The 21,101-nt window shown below is 42.5% G+C and overlaps 1 protein-coding gene across 1 annotated transcript in view; it reads left to right on the top strand.

The window, feature by feature from the left end:
- Positions 1–21,101, top strand: part of C3 (complement C3) — a 115,501-nt gene that overhangs the window by 5,791 nt on the left and 88,609 nt on the right. Inside the window, exons 2-9 of the mRNA XM_061639347.1 lie at positions 2,283–2,475; positions 12,261–12,423; positions 15,793–15,863; positions 16,861–16,946; positions 19,037–19,119; positions 19,335–19,425; positions 20,610–20,712; positions 20,793–20,913. Coding sequence (XP_061495331.1) covers positions 2,283–2,475; positions 12,261–12,423; positions 15,793–15,863; positions 16,861–16,946; positions 19,037–19,119; positions 19,335–19,425; positions 20,610–20,712; positions 20,793–20,913 — 911 coding nt within the window. The remainder of the gene's footprint in view (positions 1–2,282; positions 2,476–12,260; positions 12,424–15,792; positions 15,864–16,860; positions 16,947–19,036; positions 19,120–19,334; positions 19,426–20,609; positions 20,713–20,792; positions 20,914–21,101) is intronic.

Here is a 21,101-nt window from a genome sequence, read left to right as displayed (position 1 = left end):
CTTGAATTTATCCCAGCATGAGCATCTGAACAGAATTCATATGAATCTTAAATTACTTTCGACCCTCTCCATCTGAAATACAGTGCCTGGTTGTATACTGAATGAACATTATCAGACTAAGATCAGCAGGTGAAAGACCTACAGTAACATAAGTCCACGTCCCAAAAAGAAACATCCAGACTCACAGCCAGCTATACAGATCTGCACACACACCTCCCCCTCCCCCAACACTTATTTTTCTCGCTCCTTAACTCCTGGCTTTGGGCTGGAACAAAACCACACACGCCTTTTTTGCTTTTTTAAAAAATGAGAGGGTTAGCAATACACTTTCTGTCTCTCTGCTCGAAAAGAGTAAGGTACCAATCTGAGAAGGTTTCCAGTTACTGCTTTAGAATGGAGCTCACATACACACACAAAATCAGTCGCATGGGATTTCACTTGCATCCTCAGAGTTTTCTGATGAGCTTCCTACAGTTCTTATAGAGATACACACTTACCTGGTAGTAACCCCCACTGAACATAGTGGGACTTATTCCTGAGAAAGCATCCATGGGGATGGGCTGTAAGGCTGCCATCCAAGGCACATCTACTTAGGAGTAAGTCCCCATCGAACAAAAGCTCTCTCTCATTCATGCTCGCTCTCACCCGAAAACACACATGCACACCCTACTTGAACAACCCCTCCCTTCAGAAAACTCCTCCTTGGGGCAAAGGAAAGGAAGCACTTGCTGGCAGACAACAGCGTCTTCAGCATGCAAGAATCTATATACTGTGCCATACTTCCCTTTTAAACCTTTGTTAAATGCAAATCCCAATCACTCCCCCAAAACTTGCTGCTGGCTGGCAGCCTGAGCTTGCAGTGATCATAAGAAAGTAAATACCTGGGCTTGGCTGTCTACCCTCCTCGCTATGTAAACTTCAATTTCTCAGGTCCTCGTGACTCTTATTTCTCAAGGCAATCAGGAAACACATGCTCGGCATTTGATAATTGTGCAACTTTATTTATTGTTTGTTTATTAATTAAATTTGTATCCCACCCTTCATCCCAGAAGGTGCCTTGATTGATTGCAGAGACAGAGGGAGTCTAGGAGGGGGCCGTCTTGAGGGGGCCGTCTGCAAAAAAAAGTAACAGGACTGTGTTCTGAGGCATCCCCATTGTGAAAACACACCTGGCTAGAATCCGTCCATTTCAGCTAGGGATGGCTAAATCTGTCAGTTCCAGTTTCTCATTTTTCAAATCTGTTTTGCCACATTTCCACATGAGTATGTTTAAAAAAAAATACTTGCAAAAGTTCTACACCATTTTGATATACATTTCTCCCAATATACACATTTTTATGCAATTTTCCCTGATATATGCATTTATGCACATTTTCCTTTAATACATGTATTGCAGAACACATTATTTGGTTGGAGAAATTTCAGACATGCAAATTTTGAACAAAGGTTATGTTTCAGTCTGTGTATTGTTTTGGGAAGTGTGAATTAGAGTGTTGCATTGACATCCAATGCTTCCACAATGTGAATTATCAAATTACACCCACGTCCAAAAATAGAGGAGTTCTCCACTATCCCTACCTGTGACCGGTTTGAATGTGAGCAGTGACTAAAAATGTGACCTATAAAGCCCTTAACGGCATCGGACCGCAATATCTGATGGAACGCCTCTCTCGCTATGTACCTACCCGTTCACTGTGCTCGACATCTAAGGCCCTTCTCCGGGTCCCAACTCATAGGGAGGCCCGGAGAACAACAATTAGATCTAGGGCCTTTTCGGTGGTGGCCCCCGAATTATGGAATGCCCTCCCAGATGAGATACGCCTGGCGCCTTCTTTGTTATCTTTTCGGCGCCAGGTAAAAACCTACCTCTTCGCCCAGGCATTTTAAACTTTTAAACTTACATTTAATTTTATTTTAAACTTAACTGTAATTGTATTTTTATTTTATTCGTATTTTAATTTTGTTTTTAAATATGTTTTATACTGTATGTTTTAATCCACACTTGTTCGTTTTTTAAATGTGGTTTTATTTTGCTGTACACCGCCCTGAGAGCTCGTTGCTATAGGGCGGTTTAAAAGCGTAATTAAATAAATAAATAAATAAATAAGGAAACCATTTGTTTCTTGAATTTTCTGAAGCAAGAGAGTCAGCAGACACAGAATGGAGATGTGGTCTGACAGTGGGATCCTTCTGGGAGGAAGGGCGAGATATAAATTTAATAAATAAATAAATTTAAATACAGTAAACAAACTCAATGCAGCAAACTCTGTTCTCCTCTGTAGCTACTCCCTCATCACCCCAAGTGTCCTGCGGGTAGAGACTGAAGAGAAGATTGTGGTGGAGGCTCACGGACTCAGTAGTGCAACAGAAGTCACTGTCTCTGTCTATGACTTCCCACAGAAGAAGAATATCTTGTACATGGTCAAAGCTCCCATGAACCCAGCAAATGGTATGATAGTGACCCCTGCCATAAAGGTGAGTGCATAGTGATGGTTAGAGATGGTGATGATGTATGCACAAAAATAATAGAATCATAGAACAGTAGATATGGAAGGGGCTTATAAGGCCATTGTGTCCAATCCCCTGCTCAGTGCAGGAATACAACTTAAAGCATACCCGACACATGGCTGTCCAGCTGCCTCTTGAATGCCCTGGGCTCCTGCTGGATGGAAGGGTGGGGTATAAATAAAATAATAAATAATAAAATAAATAAACTCTTGTTCTACCCTTTTTGTTGTGCTCTTCTGGTTCTATTTCTCTTTGTCCCTATGTACTAGTCTCTGTATTGTGCATTTAGGGTTCTAAACGTCTTTCTGTCTCCTTTTGCTTTCCTTCTCTCTTTAACCATTTTAAGAGTTTCTTCAGTCATCCATTGAGGTCTTTCTCACATTATCACCACTCAAACTCAGTCTTGGTGGTTCACATTTTGTTAAATTTGTATGTTTGTGGCCTAGTATGGCAATTTGTGAAAATAATACTGTTTTTTGTTCTCCTGATAGTAATGTGGCCTCCTACATACACAATAGCATTATATTCCTATATTTTTCAGTATTTGCAGTACTGCTACTATTATTGATTGACATAATCAAGTAGCCCCAGGGGTGGGGAAACAAAACAAAAGATTTAAAATCATTGTCTGTGTGTGAATAACACAGATAACCAAACAAGACCTCCCTTGCGTGGGGGGGGGGACGGGGGATGGGACATTTAACACAACAACAAATTCAACCCTCTTCCTCACCCTTCCTTCCCCTTCTTCTTGCAAGGCTGTGAACACATGCAAAATAAAAGTTGGCAAGGACAATAACTGCTAAAAGAGTTTATAAAGCTTGTTTTATTTACTTTTCCTTGGGAAAAAAAATCACTTTGGCCATTACTGCATAGATTAATACTATAAGTAGAAGCCAACAGAAAGACGACTGAAAACACATAAATAAGGAAATAAATATTTTATTGAGTTCATTTAATTAAAGCATTTTTATGGCAAATATATATGTTACATTCAGATTTTTCAAATAAAACACAATTTCTAAAAATCCTTTTAAAAATGTATTTTTACACCCTTCACTAACTACACTTCCCAGGACTCTTTGAGAGAAGCCATGACTGCCCAAAGTGAACAAAAGGCCTGGTGTGGAAGTGGCCAGGGACAGCTTTGGTTTAAATTTGGGTGGGAGGCTACATGCGCCTTCTGTAGAATAAAAAGGTGGGGGAAACGCTGAAAAGCAATGATACTGTTCACAATGTTTTCCTTTTGGAAAGGAAAGGGGCTTTCCCTCTGCCCAGTGCCCACCCACCCAATCTCCTCCCCTCCCCATCCTCCACCCCTCCCTGCCCCTACCCCGGGACAGTGTTGGACTACGACCTGAGAGATCAGGGTTTGAATCCCCACACACCCATGAAGCTGACTGGGTGACCTTGGGACAGTCACTGCCTCTGAGCCTCAGAGGAAGACAGTGGTAAAACCACTTCTGAATACCATTTACCATGAAAACCCTATTCAAAGGGTCGCCATAAGTCCGGTCAACTTGAAGGCAGTCCATTTCCATTTTCAAACATGATTGCACAGAAATAAATCCCATTGAACTCAAAAAGTATGCAAATGATCAAACCCACCCTCCCTTCTCCTTCCTCCTATCCCCTTCCGCTTGCCCCTTCCATCCCCTTTCCTTTGCCCCTCCCTCCCCATCAACATCCCCTTCCAATCCCCTCCTTCCCCTTCCTCCTCCCTCTTCCCCTTCCTCCTCCCCATGGTCAGTTTTACCTATTTTAAGTAGGATTGCATGGAAGTAAATACCATTGAACTCTATAAGCATGCAAATGATCAAACCTGCCCTCCCCTCCCCCTTCCTTTGCCCCCTCCAATACGCTCCTTTCCCATCCCCCTTCCCCTCCTCCTCCCCCCCCATGGTCAGTTTTTCCTTATCCTAAGCATGATTGTGTAGGAGTAAATCCCATTGAACTCAGTAAGCATGCAAATGGTCAGACCTGTCCTTCTCCTCCTCTCCCCCTCCTGCCTGCTTCTATCCCAGTCCTCCCCTCTACTTTTCCTCCCCTCCCCTCCCCTTCACCTATGGTCAGTTTCACCTATCCTATGCATGATTGCAGGGGAGTAAATCCCACTGAACTCAATAAGCATGCAAATGATCAATCCATTCTCAGCAAACTTGCACAGGATCCCATTTCTTACCTCCCGGATTAAAAAGCAGGGAAATTCACTAATAGGCAAAAAATCTTGCAGTTTAAAAATGCACCTATAGCCCACAGATATTTCTATCAAACTTTACAAAGCAGGGAAATTGGGCAGCTATAGTGAATGCACCAGGGGAGCAGGAGACCTGACTTCCTCTCTGAGATATTGGACTGCCCTACAAATTGGTCAAAATGCAAACACTATTTGGGTTGGTCTTTCACAGTCCAATCCACTTGCTGTGTAGCTTGGAAGAATTTGGTAACATGTGCCTCTGAGCATATGGTGAGCGGTGGCAACACCTGCAATCAGCCCAAATAATAGAAAGAAGACATGTGCTATGCTGATCTTGTTTTAGCAGGGAGGAAGCAACATTATTAAGACAGTTTATATAGTTCAGATGGTCACTTTAAATATGTCTGATTTCCTTTGCAATTTTAGTGAAGTTTCCTATAGGAAATCATTTTCTTTTGTTTCTATTTCTGTGAATATGTGAAGTACAGCAACGCTTGGCAAAAACTACGCTAAAAAAACTCCAAACATAATTGTGGAATATGTGAAGTACAGGAACACTTGGCAAAATTTACACTAAACAAACTCCAAACGTAATTGTGGAATAATGGCACTGACTTCTGCAGAATAATCTCCAGTGGACCTCAGGAGTGTCTCAATTTGCACAAGATAAAACAGTGGGAGGTGAAATATATTCTAGCAAAATTCTAGGTGTGCTCTATGTTTTTAATTGACCATGCCCACCTTGTCTTAAATAAACATAGCAGGCTGAAAACATGCATCCTCTTTTTTCCAATAGCTAGTCATTGCTGAAGTAGCGACATATTGTAATCAGTCTGATTTTAGATTACAGATTCAAGTGTTAATGCACCCAAAATAGAAATAGAACATAACCTCCAACTTGAAACACAAAAGGCTGTCTTGACCATCATATGACATTGACCAATAAAAAGGCTTTGAAATTAATAAAAATAAATTTGACACAGCTTTCTAGGATGAATCATGAGGGAAATAAAATGTTCTAGTTCAGGGACCCTGGAACTGTTTTCAAAGGGGGGGGGGCTCAAGACTGGCAGGCAGGTTATGTCATGGTGACCTACTTGCAGGTGCATTTTTACATCTGCTTATTTAATGGGTTAAATATTCTATGGGTCATATTCTAGCACTGTCACAATCATAAATACACTTGAATAAAAAAGAGAAAAACTTAAGTAGTAATTGCTCAAAGTAAAAATTACAGAATGCTTATGGATAATGGAATACCCTTTGTAAGTTCCAGCTAACCTTTTTATGCTTCAGAGATGGAAAAGAAGTCCAGTGCAACGTCTGCTGCAATTTCTTGGGAATGGTTTCAGTTGATGCGGCCTGATGACGTGGACATGGTGCTTGCGATGATGCGGCCAGCAAAGTGTCCTCTCGACCCTTGCCCTTCTTGGCTTATTAAAGCTTGCCAAGGGGGTTTGACCTAGTAGATCCAGAGTGTGGTCAATGCATCATTGCGGGAGGGAGTGGTTCCGGGCGCCTTGAAGGAGGCGGTGATCCAACCACTCCTGAAAAAGTCCACCCTGGACCCATTGGTTTATGACAACTACTGACCGGTTTATTTATTTATATTTATTTATAAAATTTCTATACCGCCCCATAGCCGAAGCTCTCTGGGTGGTTCACAACAAGCAAGACATCAAAATACAATTAAAACCACTTATAGAACAATTTAAACACACTAAAATACAAATATACTAGCATACTAAAATGCTAAAAAATAAATTGAGATGTTAAAATGTTGTTAAAAATTAAAATTAAAATTAAAATTATTAAAATGCCTGGGAGAAAAGGAATGTTTTTACCTGGCGTCGAAAAGATAATAATGTTGGCACCAGGCGTACCTCCACAGGGAGATCGTTCCATAATTCGGGGGCCACCACTGAGAAAGCCCTTTTTCTTGTTACCATCCTCTGGGCTTCCCTCTGAGTAGGCACCCGGAGGAGGGCCTTCGATGTTGAACGAAGTGTACGGGTAGGTTCGTATTGGGAGAGACGTTCCATCAGGTATCGTGGTCCCAGGCCGTGTAAGGCTTTATAGGTTAAAACCAGCACCTTGAATCGGGCCCGGAAACATATAGGTAGCCAGTGCAAGCGGGCCAGAATCGGTGTTATATGTTCGGACCGCCTGGTCCCTGTTAACAATCTGGCCGCTGCATTTTGCACGAGCTGCAGTTTCCGAACCGTCTTCAAAGGCAGCCCCACGTAGAGCGCATTACAGTAATCTAATTTAGAGGTTACTGAAGCGAGATTGTCTCTATCCAGATAGGGACGTAGCTGGGCCACCAACCGAAGTTGGTAGAAAGCGTTCCGTGCCACCGAGGTTGCAAATACTTCCTTTTAAGGGAAGGTGATTGAGAGGGTTGTGGCGCAGCAATTGCAAGTACTCTTGGATGAAACAGATTATCTTGACCCATCCCAGTCTGGGTTCAGGCCTGGTTATGGGACAGAATCGGCCTTGGTTGCTCTGATGGATGACCTTTATCAGGAGAAGGACAGGGGGAGTGCGACCCTGTTATTCTTACTTGATCTCTCAGCGGCTTTTGAGACCATTGACCATGGTATCCTTCTGGGCTGACTTGGTGAGCTGGGTATTGGAGGAACTGTTTTACAGTGGTTCCGATCCTATCTCTAGGGTCGCTCTCGGAGAATAGCATTGGGTGACTGTCTTTCGGCCCCCTGGCAGTTGTGCTATGGGGTGCCGCAAGGTACCATCTTGTCCCCCATGCTGTTTAACATCTATATGAAGCCCTTGGGAGCAGTCATCAGGAGATTTGGGGCGAGGTGTCAGCAATATGCTGACAACACCCAGCTCTATTTCTCCATAACATCTGAATCAGGAGAAGCTGTGCAAGCCCTGGACCAGTGCTTGGACTCGGTGGTGGGCTGGATGAGGGCCAATAAACTGAGTCTGAATCCTAGCAAGACAGAGGTGCTGTGGGTTGGTGGTTCCTGAGTTCGGATAATTGGTCAGTTGTCTGCTTTGGATGGGGTTGTACTCCCTCTGAAAGAGCAGGTCCGTAGTCTGGGGGTGCTCCTGGATCCATCTTTGTCTCTAGAGGCCCAGGTGACCTCTGTGACTAGGAGTGCCTTTTACCAGCTTCGGCTGGTGAGACAGCTGTGGCCCTTTCTGGACCGGGATAGCCTGACCACTGTTGTCCACGCACTGGTAACCTCCAGGCTGGATTACTGTAATGCACTTTATGTGGGGCTGCCCTTGAGGTTGGTCCGGAAGCTGCAGCTAGTGCAAAATGCAGCGGCGAGACTGCTCACTGCGGCAGGGTATTGCCAACACGTCACCCCACTGCTGAAAGAACTGCACTGGCTGCCCATTTGCTACTGGGCCAAGTTCAAGGTTCTAGTTTTGGTGTACAAAGCCCTACACAGCTCGGGACCACAATACCTGAAAGACCATCTTACTCCTTATATACCCAGCCGATCACTGTGCTCTGCGGGTGAGCGCCTCCTGCAGATACCATCTTATCACGAGGTTCGTTCTGTACAATATAGGAAACGGACCTTTAGTGTGGCGGCACCTACCCTGTGGAATTACCTCCCCTTAAATATTAGGCAGGCGCCATCTCTGCTATCTTTTTGGAGCCTTTTAAAGACTTTCCTCTTCCAACAAGCCTTTTAAGTTGAGACTTATCCCAGTCTGCGTCTGTTAGAATTACTTTTAATATGTCTTTTAATATCTTTAACCCTTTTTTTAAAGATGTTTTTAAAGTTTTTTTTAATGTTTTTAACGTTGTTTTGTTTTAATGTATTTTAAGGTCTTTTATGATGTTTTAAAGTGTTTTTAGTGTTTCTGTTTGCCGCCCTGGGTTCCTGGTGGAAGGAAGGGTGGTGTATAACTAAAATAATAAATAAATAAATAAAATAAAAGAAGAAAGCAAGGTCTTTTGTACAACGCTAGAAGCTTTCCATTTATTACTGGAACTTCACGTAACATCTTTAAAATAAAGATGTATAAAGATCTTAAAATAAATTAATTAAAAGTACAATAAATTTAAATAAATAAATAAAAAGATCTTCAAATAAATTTTAAATTAAAGAATAAAATAAATAAAAAGATCTTCAGATATGTAATAAATAAATAAAATAAAGATTTTAAAATAAATAGCATAGTTGTGTTTCTTGTATTCTATTATTTATAACATGGATATCATAACAGGCAATATGTCTGGGTGTTTCTCTGGTGGTCAAAAAAAGATCACTGATATTCAAGTCAGTTTACATACACTGCGGCAACCACTCACTAGATTTGGCTCTGCAAGAGGTTGCCCGCAGCTGTGACATGGTTGGTGATGCACTAAGTACTGTTAAGGATGTAACAAACGTGATCTTGATATCAGTAAAACGGAAGAGCATATATTCCAACATTGTTCTTCCTGAAGCCATAGAAAGTGCTGAAGGGATATATAAACCAAACAGTCTCCTTCCTTTGTGTCCAACACTTTGGGTTGTCAGAGTGAAGTCCATACAGAGATTCCTTGAGAACTGTGAAAGAATTCAAGCAACACTCTATGAAATCCTGGAACATCCAGGGTGCTTCCAAGATGACAGAAGGGCAACAATGAAAGGCTACTACAAAATCCTTGGTAAATTTGAAACAGCATTTGGGCTAAATACATCCATTGCAGTGTTTGGGCCATGCGAAGAGCTTGCAAGAACCCTACACGACACCAAATAGAGTGCAGCAGGAGCAAAGCAAGCAGCAGAAATGCTTATTTGTACCCTGTCAAACCTAAGATCAGAGAGTGCATTTGAAACAATTTGGCAAGACACAAAAATTGCTGCTGGGAAACTGGGCTTGAAGATGCCTGAAATTTCAAGAGGTAGAAAACCACCAGCACGTTTTGAACATACAAAGACACCAACGCCACCAGTGGTCCTGGATGCAAAGAAAACTCTCCAGAAGGATTTCTTTGATGTAATTGATCACATGACATCTGAAATCAAACGTCGGTTCAACCAGCCTGGAATGGACCAACTAGTGAAACTGGAAAATGCTTTAGTAACTGCTGCATGCGGAAGGCATTTAATTTCAGCAGCACAGAAGAGCTCAGGGAGGCCCTTGGAGTTCACAGCTGTGACTTTGATTTGAACAGGCTTCTGGCACAACTGTTACTCCTCCCAACAGTCATTCCAACTGCTGAAGTAAAGACTATTGAAGGTATCTCACAATCATTAAGACAACAGCCTCAGGCAGTCCGAAATCTCTTAGACCAAGTCGTCATGCTGGTACGGCTCTTACACACCATACCTGCATCAGCAGCATCAGGAGAACGTTCTTTCAGTGCTCTGAGGAGGGTAAAGACATACTTGCATAATCGCATGACACAGAAACGCCTTACACATCTACTCCTTCTTCACGTGCACAAGCAAAAAACTGGCCAAATTCCTTTGGAAAATATTATGAATGAATTCATCACAAGAACTGCTGAACGCCAAGCCACCTTTGGCTTAAGTGTGCCACAGTAATGTTTAACCTTTATTAAAACACAAACAAGGCATCTATAGCACCTTAAAGACTCACAAGTTTATGTAAGATGCAACAGACTCCTTGTTTGTGTTTTCATATCTCAGATGAACATGACCACCCCTTCTGAAACTATCCTTAGGGTTTGTTGTTATTAAGTATAATACATGCCTGTTATGATATCCATGTTATAAATAATAGAATACAAGAAACACAACTATGCTATTTATTTTAAAATCTTTATTTTATTTATTTATTACATATTTGAAGATCTTTTTATTTATTTTATTCTTTAATTTAAAATTTATTTGAAGATCTTTTAATTTATTTATTTTAAGATCTTTATACATCTTTATTTTAAAGATGTTATGTGAAGTTCCAGTAATAAATGGAAAGCTTCTGACGTTGTACAAAAGATCTTGCTTTCTTCTTTTCCATCTCTGAAGCATAAAAAGGTTAGCTGGAACTTACAAAGGGTATTCCATTATCCATAAGCATTCTGAAATTTTTACTTTGAGCAATTACTACTTAAGTTTTTCTCTTTTTTATTCAAGTGTATTTATCATTGTGACAGTGCTAGAATATGACAGATTTATTGTTTACTTAACCCATTAAATAAGCAGATGTAAGAATGCACCTGCAAGTAGGTCATCATGACATAACCTGTCTGCCAGTCTTGAGCCCCCCCACCTTGAAAACAGTTCCGGGATCCCTGTATCTCAGAGAGGAGGTCATGTCTCCTGCTCCCCTGGTGCATTCACTATAGCTGCCCAATTTCCCTGCTTTTTAAAGTTTGTTAGAAATATCTGTGGGCTATAGGTCCGTTCTTAAACTGCAAGGTTTTTTGCCTATTAGTGAATATGTTACCTCAAAGACATTACCTTCCCAGTAAAGCACAAGCCACATACTCCAGGTACTAGTCAATGGGCTTGGGAAAAGGTACTCATTTTGTGAAGAAACCTTGCATCTGGTCTGCCCTAATACCAGGAAGCAGCAGAAACCAGGAGAATTTCAATGGTTGTATTTGTTCATAGTAAACAGAATAGCATCTCAGCATAGCATAGTAGGACTGGCTCAAGCCAAACTGGGCCCGTTTGGATGTTTCAGGTCTTGGCTGAGTCGGATTCTGACAGCCAGAGATCACTATGGGTCACACTGGATGACCCAGAATGACCCAGGGCTCTCAGGGGCAGAGTATCAAGCAGGAAGAAGAGGCAACCACAGCTGTCTTTCTTGCCCAAGCACTGCCTTACAGGATCACTGCTTCCAACTCCTCAGTTGGTGAGCAGAGGCAGCAATCCTGTAGGAAAGCCCCTTGCCAACCTGCATCATGCAGGATCACTCCCTCCGTCCATCAGCTGTTGAGCCGAGGAAAAGATCCTGCACAGAGCTGAACCTGTTCTTGGTTGGGGGGGGAGGAGATGTTCTCCTTCCCCCTCCTCTTCCCTGTTGTATGTTTAATTAGGGTTTTTTTACCCTAATTTAACCTAGTCCTACCCCTATTCTTATTTAGGAGTGGCTCCAAACCAGAGCCTGAAGCCTCTTTCAGATTGGAGCCAGAGCAGATGAAGGGGTCTGTGCATGGCCCTAATTCCTACTTTCATTTATTCATATTTCAAATTCTTAATTATTTCTTATGAACTATTTCTAGTTGTCTATGGGCTGACATTTTAAAATGACACACTGTTCTTCCATTTGGAGAGGATCTAGCACTATTTTCAGTTGCCATTCTTAGCAACTGCAAAAACACCATGCACCGTTTTTGTAAAATGTGTGATCCATCTTCAAAGTTTCATCCTATTCTTAACTAATCTGAATTTGTTGAGGAACCGAGGATGGTATGTATAGTCCCTCCCGGTGCCCCATCTTATCCTCACAACAATCTTCTGAAGTTTTGCTAGGCTGAGAGTTAGCAGCTGGCCCAAGCTTACCTTGTGAGCTTCATAGTTGAGGAAGGATTTGAATTTGCTACTATATGCCTTGAAAATAAAGGCCAGGGGAAATTAATTATCTAATTCCTGATTTCCTCATGCAGGTTCCTGCCAAAGATATGAAGAAGGATTCAAAACAAAACCAGTATGTAATTGTCCAGGCCAGCTGTCCTCAGTTCACACTGGAGAAGGTGGTTCTGGTGTCCTTCCATAGTGGATATATCTTCATCCAGACAGATAAAACCATCTACACACCTGGATCTGCAGGTAAAGTCTTCGGCTAAACCCACCTGTAGGCTTATCTGGGACTATAGTAAGGGTGTGCTTGTAACCTGCTTGGGATCTACCTTTGATTTCTCTGTTAAATCTTTATTGTTACTAGATGCCTCCCTTGTAAATAGAGTTAGATGGTCCCCTCCCCCCACACACTGGACATTTGAAGTTGGTCAGAAAGAGGGATGTACATCATCATTCTTTTGCCTCTGGTAAACAGGTCTTGCAGATCTTTGTACTGCTTAAATCACCAAAAGACTCTCTTCTACCAGAGGCAACCATGGGATAAAAAAAAATTAGATGTGTACACCATGGGAAGTGACAGTAGCAGACAGCATAGTGGGGCTCCACTCCTCGCCTGACCTCCCTCTACTTGCTCCTGCATAGCAGCACAGAGAGGGGGATGGGCAAGGGGGCAGCAGAGGTGGCATAGTGCAAATACACCAGAAGGATCATTGGATTGGCTCCATCGGTGCATTTGCACTGCACTGACCTTGCCACTGCCATTGCTACCACCTCGCCCCCCTCTTTCCCTCTCTGTGCCAGCAGGCACCAGTGACTCAGGCAGAGGAAGGTCAAGTCAGCAACAGAGCCCCACCACCCCATCCACTACTGGAAGTGAATCTACTTTCAAAGCTGAAAACTTTGAAACCAGGTAATGAGAGTCTGCTGGTTCTTCAAACAAAACAAAAAATCCGCAAGACCTGTGCATGTCAAGATACGTATGTGAGCACATTGAGATCTCAAATTTGGATGTGAGCAGCGCCAAATGTGCATAGGCTAGAGACAGTTTTAAGAGTAAATGCTCTTTAAAATTATGGCCTGTCTCTAGCCTATGCAGGTGTTGCCACCACTCACCATATGCTCAGAGGCACCAAATTCTTCGAAGCTACACAGGATGTGGATTGGACTGTGAAAGACCAACCCAAATTGTGTTTGCATTTTTATTTTTTATTTGATTTATATCCCGTCCTTCCTCCCAGCAGGAGCCAAGGGCAGCACAAATTTTACAAATTTGTAGGGCAGTACAATATCTCAGAGTCAGGTCGGTCTCCTGCTCCCCTGGTGCATTCACTATAGCTGCCTAATTTACCTGCTTTTTAAAGTTTGATAGGAATATTTGCTGTCTATAGGTACAATCTTAAACCGCAAGGGCTTTTGCTTATTAGAGAATTTCTCTGCTTTTTAATCCGGGAGGTAAGAAATGGGATCCTGTGCAAATTTGCTGAGAATAGATCGATCATTTGCATGCTTATTGAGTTCAGTGGGATTTACTTCCCTGCAATCATGCTTAGGATAGGTGAAACTGACCACAGGTGATGGGGGAGGGGAACAGGGGGAGGGGAACAGGCAGGAAGGGGAAGAGGAGGGCAGGTTTGATCATTTGCATGTTTCTTGATTTCAGTGGGATTTACTCCTGTGCAGTCATGCTTAGGATAGGTAAAACTGACAATGGGGAGGGAGGCTTGGAGTGTGCAAGGGAGGCAGAAAAAGGAAGAGGAGAAGGGAAGAAGAACGGAGGAGGAAGGAAGAGGAGAAGGAGGGGAAAAGCAGGTCTGATCATTTGCATGCTTATTGAGTTCAGTGGGATTTACTCCCATGCAATCATGCGTAGGATAGGTAAAACTGACCATGAGGGAGGAGGGGGGACGGGGAAGCTAGAGGGAAGTAGGAAGAGGGGAGCAGGAGGGAGGAGAGGGAAGGAGGGGATTGGAGGGGAGGGGGAGGGGTGAAGGAATGAGGAGGGAGGGGGCAAAAGAGAGGTGATGGGAGGGGGGAGAGGGCAGGTTTGATCATTTGCATACTTTTTGAGTTCAGTGGGATTTACATCTGTGCAATCATGCTTAGAATAAGTGAAACTGACCTGGGGGAGGGGCAGAGAGGGGAGGAGGAGGGCAGGAATGAAGGGAGGAAGGGGGACGAGAGGAGATTGGATGGCTGGGGACTGGGCAGAGGGGAAGCCCCTTTCCTTTCCAAAAGGAAAACACTGTGAACAGTACAGGAATACCCCGCTATACGTACCTTCACTTTACAGACACTCGCGAGTATGGACATATTCCATTCTCCACCATTCCCCTGTTTACGTACGCTTGCTTCGCACTTACGGACACTGACGGACACTTAAGTACCGCCCGAACTTGCGTTCCATGTGTCTCGTGCCTTGCGGCAGCAGCGTCATCTTAGTGCTTCACTTTAAGTACATTTTCAGTTTACATACTCGGTCCGGACCCATTGCGTATGTTAATGCGGGGTACTCCTGTATCATTCTTTTTCAGCATTTCCCTCACCTTTTTATTCTACAGCAGGCACATGTAGCCTCCCACCCAAATTTAAACCAAAGCTATCCCTGGCCACAGCCACACCAGACCTTTAGTTCACTTTTTAAAATTTATTATTTGATTTATATCCCGCCCTTCCTCCCATTATCATTGAGTTCAATGCAAAATTTCTTAAATTAATTAAAAATCAGCCAGGCATTTTTTTTAACTTTTAAACTGCAGAACATGAAGGTCAGAGTATGGGGCAAGGTCAGTAATAGGATTACAGGTACTCAGTGGACATGTGGCTGACTTTTAATTAATTTCAACAGATTATGAGAATGACAGAAAAAAATCCAAATGGGGTCTGGGTTTCTCTCTCTCACTTTTTACAATTTGAACTTTTGATTCTCTCTGACTGTTTTGTGTATCACCATGAAAATTTAGAGGGTTGTTAAGCAAATGTTTCTGAGTTCAGCACTATAAGTTTTGTAAGGTTTTGTTTTGAAATGAGCTTATGGGAAGTATCTGAATGGCATGGGGGTATTTTCAATTTAACATTGCGGAATGTGAAAAATCCATGCTGGCTATAGTATACAGCCACTCTTGTAGCTGTATTATAATGGACTATAGGCTTTCATGTGCCTCAGCACTTTTCCCCCTGTATTTGTTTTTGTGGGCTTGGTTTTCATTTGGACAAGATAATGGCTGCTGTCACTTTCTCAATACCACATTGCTCTGTTCTAAGGAACTGGTCCAAAATATATTTCCCAGCTATAAAACATTATGGTTTGAGTGCTGGGATATGGTTACTGTGCAACGTGCCAGTCAGGGAGGAAGATGTTGGGATCCCCCTCAACAACATTCTACTTTAGTAATATAAACCATTTCCAACTCTGTTCAGTTTGTTCCAATCAAGGAATCCCACTCCAACCATAATTCTTCTATGTAGGGTCTGGAGATCTCTAAAAAGGAGTAATCGGCATATGCAAAACATTATTGTTTACAGAGTGCTTTGTGGGAAGCCAAGATACTTTGCCTAGTTTCAAACAAAATGTTCCTATATATATATGTATATATATTTAAGAACCCTTTTCTTTCTCAGTGCGCTACCGTGTCTTCTCTGTGGGTCACAACATGGAAATTTTGGATAAGCCTGTGATTGTTGAGTTTGAGGTGAGAGGCGTATGTACATGCATATGTGAAAAGATAGTGATTGCTTCACTAAAGTCCTGGAGAATCTGTGGTGATTGCATAGAAAGAGCACTGGTATCCTGTATAACTTTTATTTGGAAGCATATTGCATGGGCATTTTTCAAAAATCTTTAGATACCAGGCCTGCTCACTTCACTTGCCAACCCCTTCCTCTGCTCACTCACAAATATGCACTCAGAGAGAGACACAGACACACACATACAGGGACTCTCAACCCTCCTCCAGAGACTCCCAAACACACACACATACAGAGGCAACTCCCCACGGTCCTCGCAGGCACTGGCTGCCACTTCCCTATTTAGACAGCTTACTGGCTTCCTGCTTGCTCAGCTTACTGCTGCTGCCGCCACCCAACTCAACTGCTTACCTGCCTCCTGCATTGTTGCTGCCCCCTGCCCCCCCACTGCTCTCTCACTTACCTCACCTCCTCTGCCACTTGCCATCCTTGCTTCCTTCACTCCCTTGCCTCACTTTCACGTTGTCCTGCTGCAGTGCCTTACCCCCATGCGTGATGGCTTACAAAAACATTATATAGTTAGACAGTTTCAGACCTTGGCAGTGCTAGAAAGGCAGCTGCATTCCTTCTGGCACTTGCTTAAAACATTTTTGTTTAGGCAAGTGTATCCAGACATGTAGATGTTGCTGTGTCGTAATCTCTTTTTAGTTTCTGCTGATTTTAATAGTCTTTTGAATGTTTTTAAAACAGCCTTTAACTTTTTTTTATTGATAATTTTAATATTTCCTGCCAACCGCTTAGAGGTTTTGTTACAACCAAGCAGTATATACATTGTATTAAATAAGTAAATATATTTGGTCTCCACATCCTGATGGTGCACAGCTTGTGCAGACACAAGCTAATTCTTGTGCTTGAGCAGAACTCTTGTACTATGGAATATAAATATTGTGCAAGCATTTTTCTTTCTTTCAGTGCCTCTTTAAATGTTTTTCCCTGTTATAGACACCAGATGGCATTGTTGTCAGCCAGAATTCCATCACCCCCACTTCAACAAACATCCGCCCTTTCAACTTACCTGAGATTGTCAGGTATTTAACTATAAATATTACCATTAGGGATGGGGGAGAAATTTGATTCAGTTTGCATTTGAAGCCAAATCTATCAAATTCACACTCCAAAACAATGGGAGCCAAAACACAGCCATCCTTCGAAATTTGCACATCTAAAATTTGCAATTTTCAACCAAACAATGTTTACAAAAATGCATATATAAAGGGAAAGTGTGCATTAAAATGAATATATTAATGAAAATAACATTAAAATGCATTAAATTAGGATAAATTGCTTGCAGAAATGTGTAAATTAGTCAAAAGTGTGTTTATTAAGAGAAATTCACACTAAAATGCTGAAGAATTTTCATGAGGGAAATACAGCAAATTTGTATTGAAGCTGAGATGAGACAGCACTTAGAGAGGAAAGCTCATCAATGTGTTCAGTGCCCTTTATCCTTCTGTTTGAGTTTCATTTTAAACTAGTTTAAGGTTTCAGTCTGTCTTTATCAATCACATCTGTATCCCAACTTCTCTTCCAAGAAGTTTGATACAACAGACATGGGGTATTCTATTTTATCCTCACAGCAACTCTGTGATTAGGTGGCTACACAGTGATTTACTCAAACTATCTATGAGCTCTGTGTGTGAATAGGAATTTAAACTCATGGCGGGGGTGGGGGGAGATTTCAGCCTCCACATATCCAGGTCCTAGTCAGTCAATGTGAGTCAAGATTTCTGGGTCAAACATTCTGTTCCAATCTTAACAGCGTAATCCATATCCATGAAGAATTAATCCCTGCTGAGCTCAATCTGGTTTACTCCCAGGGCAGTGTGACTAGGAATGTAGCTGGGTGGAGCAATCCAAATCCTGGCCAGGGAGGGAGCACAGGTGTGACACTCAAAGCCCTTTTCTTCATGCTGGCCAGGGCAGAAGGGGGTGGGTGGGACAGGTTTTTAACCCTTTTTTGTTGCTGCGGCATGTCTTGGCAGGCACAGATGAGCGTCCTAAGGACTGGGTTCCTCGGGTCATCAATCATGCTTTCAATCCAGTGGATCTAAAGCCATCAGCACCCCACCCTGCCCCAAAATGCCCTGTTTCTTGGTTCTCCACTGTGTGTTACTGGCAAGAGAATTGCTAGTGGGAGAAGAGTAGCAATTGAAGAAATTGTACAGTGTCCTTTATCCTTCTTTTTGAGTTTCATATTAAACAAGGAACACCCCAAGCTCACAATGACTTCATATATGTTTATCAATCACATCTGTATCCCCCAGGCAGCTGGGAAACACATGGGGCTATTCTATTTTATCCTCACACCCAGTCTGTGACATAGATTAGGTGCATAGTTGCTACACACAAGTTATCCAGGAGTGATCTGGGTGAGTGGGAATTTGAACTCACAGGGAGGTGAAGAAGAAGATTTCAGCCTACACATACTCAGATCCTAAGATTTCTGGATCAAACATTCTGTTCCAAACTTAACAGCAGTCCTGTGGATAAAGAAGTGAGACCCATTACTCCCAGGGAAGTGTGAACAGGAATGTAGCTGGGCAGAGCCGGTTCCAACCCTGATCAGGGAGCACTGGAGTGGCAGATCCAATGCTGCAGCTGAAGCCCTGCACCACTCACACTGACCAGGGCAGATGGTGGAAGCAGTTTTGTGGACATTTTTTGTTGAGCCAGTACTAGGCTTGTATGGCTGAGAGGCCTAAGGATTAGGCCCCTGGAGTGATCCATGGTGCTTTAGATCCAGGAGATCCAAAGTCAAAAGTGCTCCATCCTGCTGCAGAACGCCCAGTTTCAGGGTTCTCTGCTGTCCACTAATGGCGGGAGAATTGTCAGTGGGGATTTACTGCCTATTCCAGCAAAGCTGAGCCCTCCACAGAACCCCACCAGAAGCAGCAGAAGGAGTTTCTCTTGGCTGGCGGAGGCTTCTAGAGCGCACATGCTGCATAATTCCCACCACCATCAGGTGGATGAGCATCAAAGAACACAGACTATATCCATACCCATAGTACCCCACCCATATGAAAAAAAAAGGTCTTGGGACTCAAGCATATTTCACATCTAATTTATTGTCATGAATTGATAAAGCAGAAACAGTTCATATTCCTTCATTTTCCTTTAGTTTTGGGACCTGGAAGGCTGTGGCCAAATATCAAGACTCTCCACAGCAGACCTTCACCACTCCATTTGATGTCAAGGAATACGGTAGGAATGGCCAGCTCTACCCAACACTTCCCCTGCCCCATCACAGACTTTGTTTCCTCTTTAATCCCTTGACTTTTTCCAAGGCCAAAAGACTCACTTTTGCACTGGGAATTGCTAATAGTATCGAAATTGTTACGATTTTCCTAGAAGGTCACTACTCTTCTCATCTTTCCGTGAATGTTTATATTCTCCTCTTCCTCTATTTTTTTCTCTAGTATTGCCAAGCTTTGAAGTCATAGTGGAACCATCAGAGAAGTTTTTTTACATTGATAGCAACAAGGAGTTCAGAGTATCAATCACTGCAAGGTGGGTATATGCAACTATAAGGAGGTAGGGATGCATTAAAGTGGACTCTTTCTATTATCTGTATGAAATAAATTGGATTATAATATCCAGAAAAACAACAATTTGCAGCATGAGCTTAAACATGTTTTTAACATTATTTTTCTTTTATAAATATTAAAATACAAACACACATTGTATTGTAGAAAAAAATATATACGGTTTTATCCTAACCTTAAACTTATTATTCCAGTAAATAGCCGTCTTTCATTAAATCTGCTTGGCTAAAAGGGAGCTGGGAGCTAGTAGCTGTTATAGCTACATGTGACACTAAGCATGTCACTTGTAGTTGGGTCACAATGTGAACCTTTTTTACACTGTAAATAGCAGCCCCTGGGAAGCCCAATCAGGCTGCTAATATTCCAATGGGAATTGAGGGGAGGGGTATTTTTTGTTGGGACCACAGCATGGGGGGGAGAGTTAAAACCTTCTCACTGCCCATCATGGTCCTGGTCCTGATTGAGTTTTCCAAGTGGTGTTATTTACAATTTAGAAAAGATCCACAGGATCACAGCTACAAGTGACATGTTTAGTGTCACATGTAGCTTGGTCAGAGCAAAACAGATGTGAGAGGGACAGCCATATTTGTTTGTTCACAAATCAGTCCTGTTCATTTCTAAAGGAAAGAAGTTGGAGATTAATTAAAACATCATTAGGGCAGATAGATGAGGGAACTGGACCATCCCTCCTCCCCCTAGCTGATCTCCCTATGGCTCTGTCACCAAACCCATGCTCTTGACAGCCCAGCTTGAGCACCATGCACAGAAGTGTCTGAAGTAAATGAGAAGAGGGTGGTAAGGCATGAGAGGATTCAGCACCCTCACACATGTGCCCCCATTTGATATCTACATTAGATCTCTCATCCTCCACTTTAAATATGACTGTGACACACATGAATGTAAGAAGAGCCATGCTGGATCTAGACAAAGGTGCATCTTGTCTAGCATCCTGTTTTCAGAGTGGCCAACCAGAGGTCTATGAGAAATCCACAAGTGGGAAATGAATGATTGTGATTCCCAGCAGCTGATGTTCAGAGGCATAGTGCCTCCAGCATTGGAGGTGCAACATCGCTGTCATGGCTATTAGCCACTGATAGCCATATCCTCCATGAATTTGGTCCTTATTGTAATTTAGTTTTGTTCTTTTAGGTTCCTGTATGGAAAGAAAGTAGATGGAATGGCCTTTGTCCTCTTTGGAGTGAAAATAGATGATGTCAAACAGAGTATTCCAGATTCACTGAAGAGAATTCAGGTAAGATGTCTCTTTGTGAGTCTGTGTGCACGCATACGCATGGACCACTTTGGTTATCTTCTGTTTTCCTTTCTTTTCAGATTGTTGAAGGAGAAGGGGAAGCAATACTAACAAAAGCAATGCTACAGAGTCGATTTCGCAACCTCAACGAGCTTGTTGGGCACTCTCTTTATGTCTCTGTGACAGTGATGACAGATTCAGGTGAGTGATGGTTTGAAAGCCTGGTGGAACAGCAGGTGGTTCATACATCAGACACTGAATTCTGACTTGCTTGGTGCAGTTCATAGTGTTTCTTTGAGACTATTCATCCCCTTCTGAGTGGAAGCAGAATTCATTTACACTGGAAGGTATATATATACGACAGCCTGACATGTTTGTTTTATTCTGTA

Source organism: Rhineura floridana, chromosome 1, assembly GCF_030035675.1.
Source record: "Rhineura floridana isolate rRhiFlo1 chromosome 1, rRhiFlo1.hap2, whole genome shotgun sequence".
Taxonomy (NCBI): Eukaryota; Metazoa; Chordata; class Lepidosauria; order Squamata; family Rhineuridae; genus Rhineura; species Rhineura floridana.
This window is presented reverse-complemented; position numbering and strand designations above follow the sequence as displayed.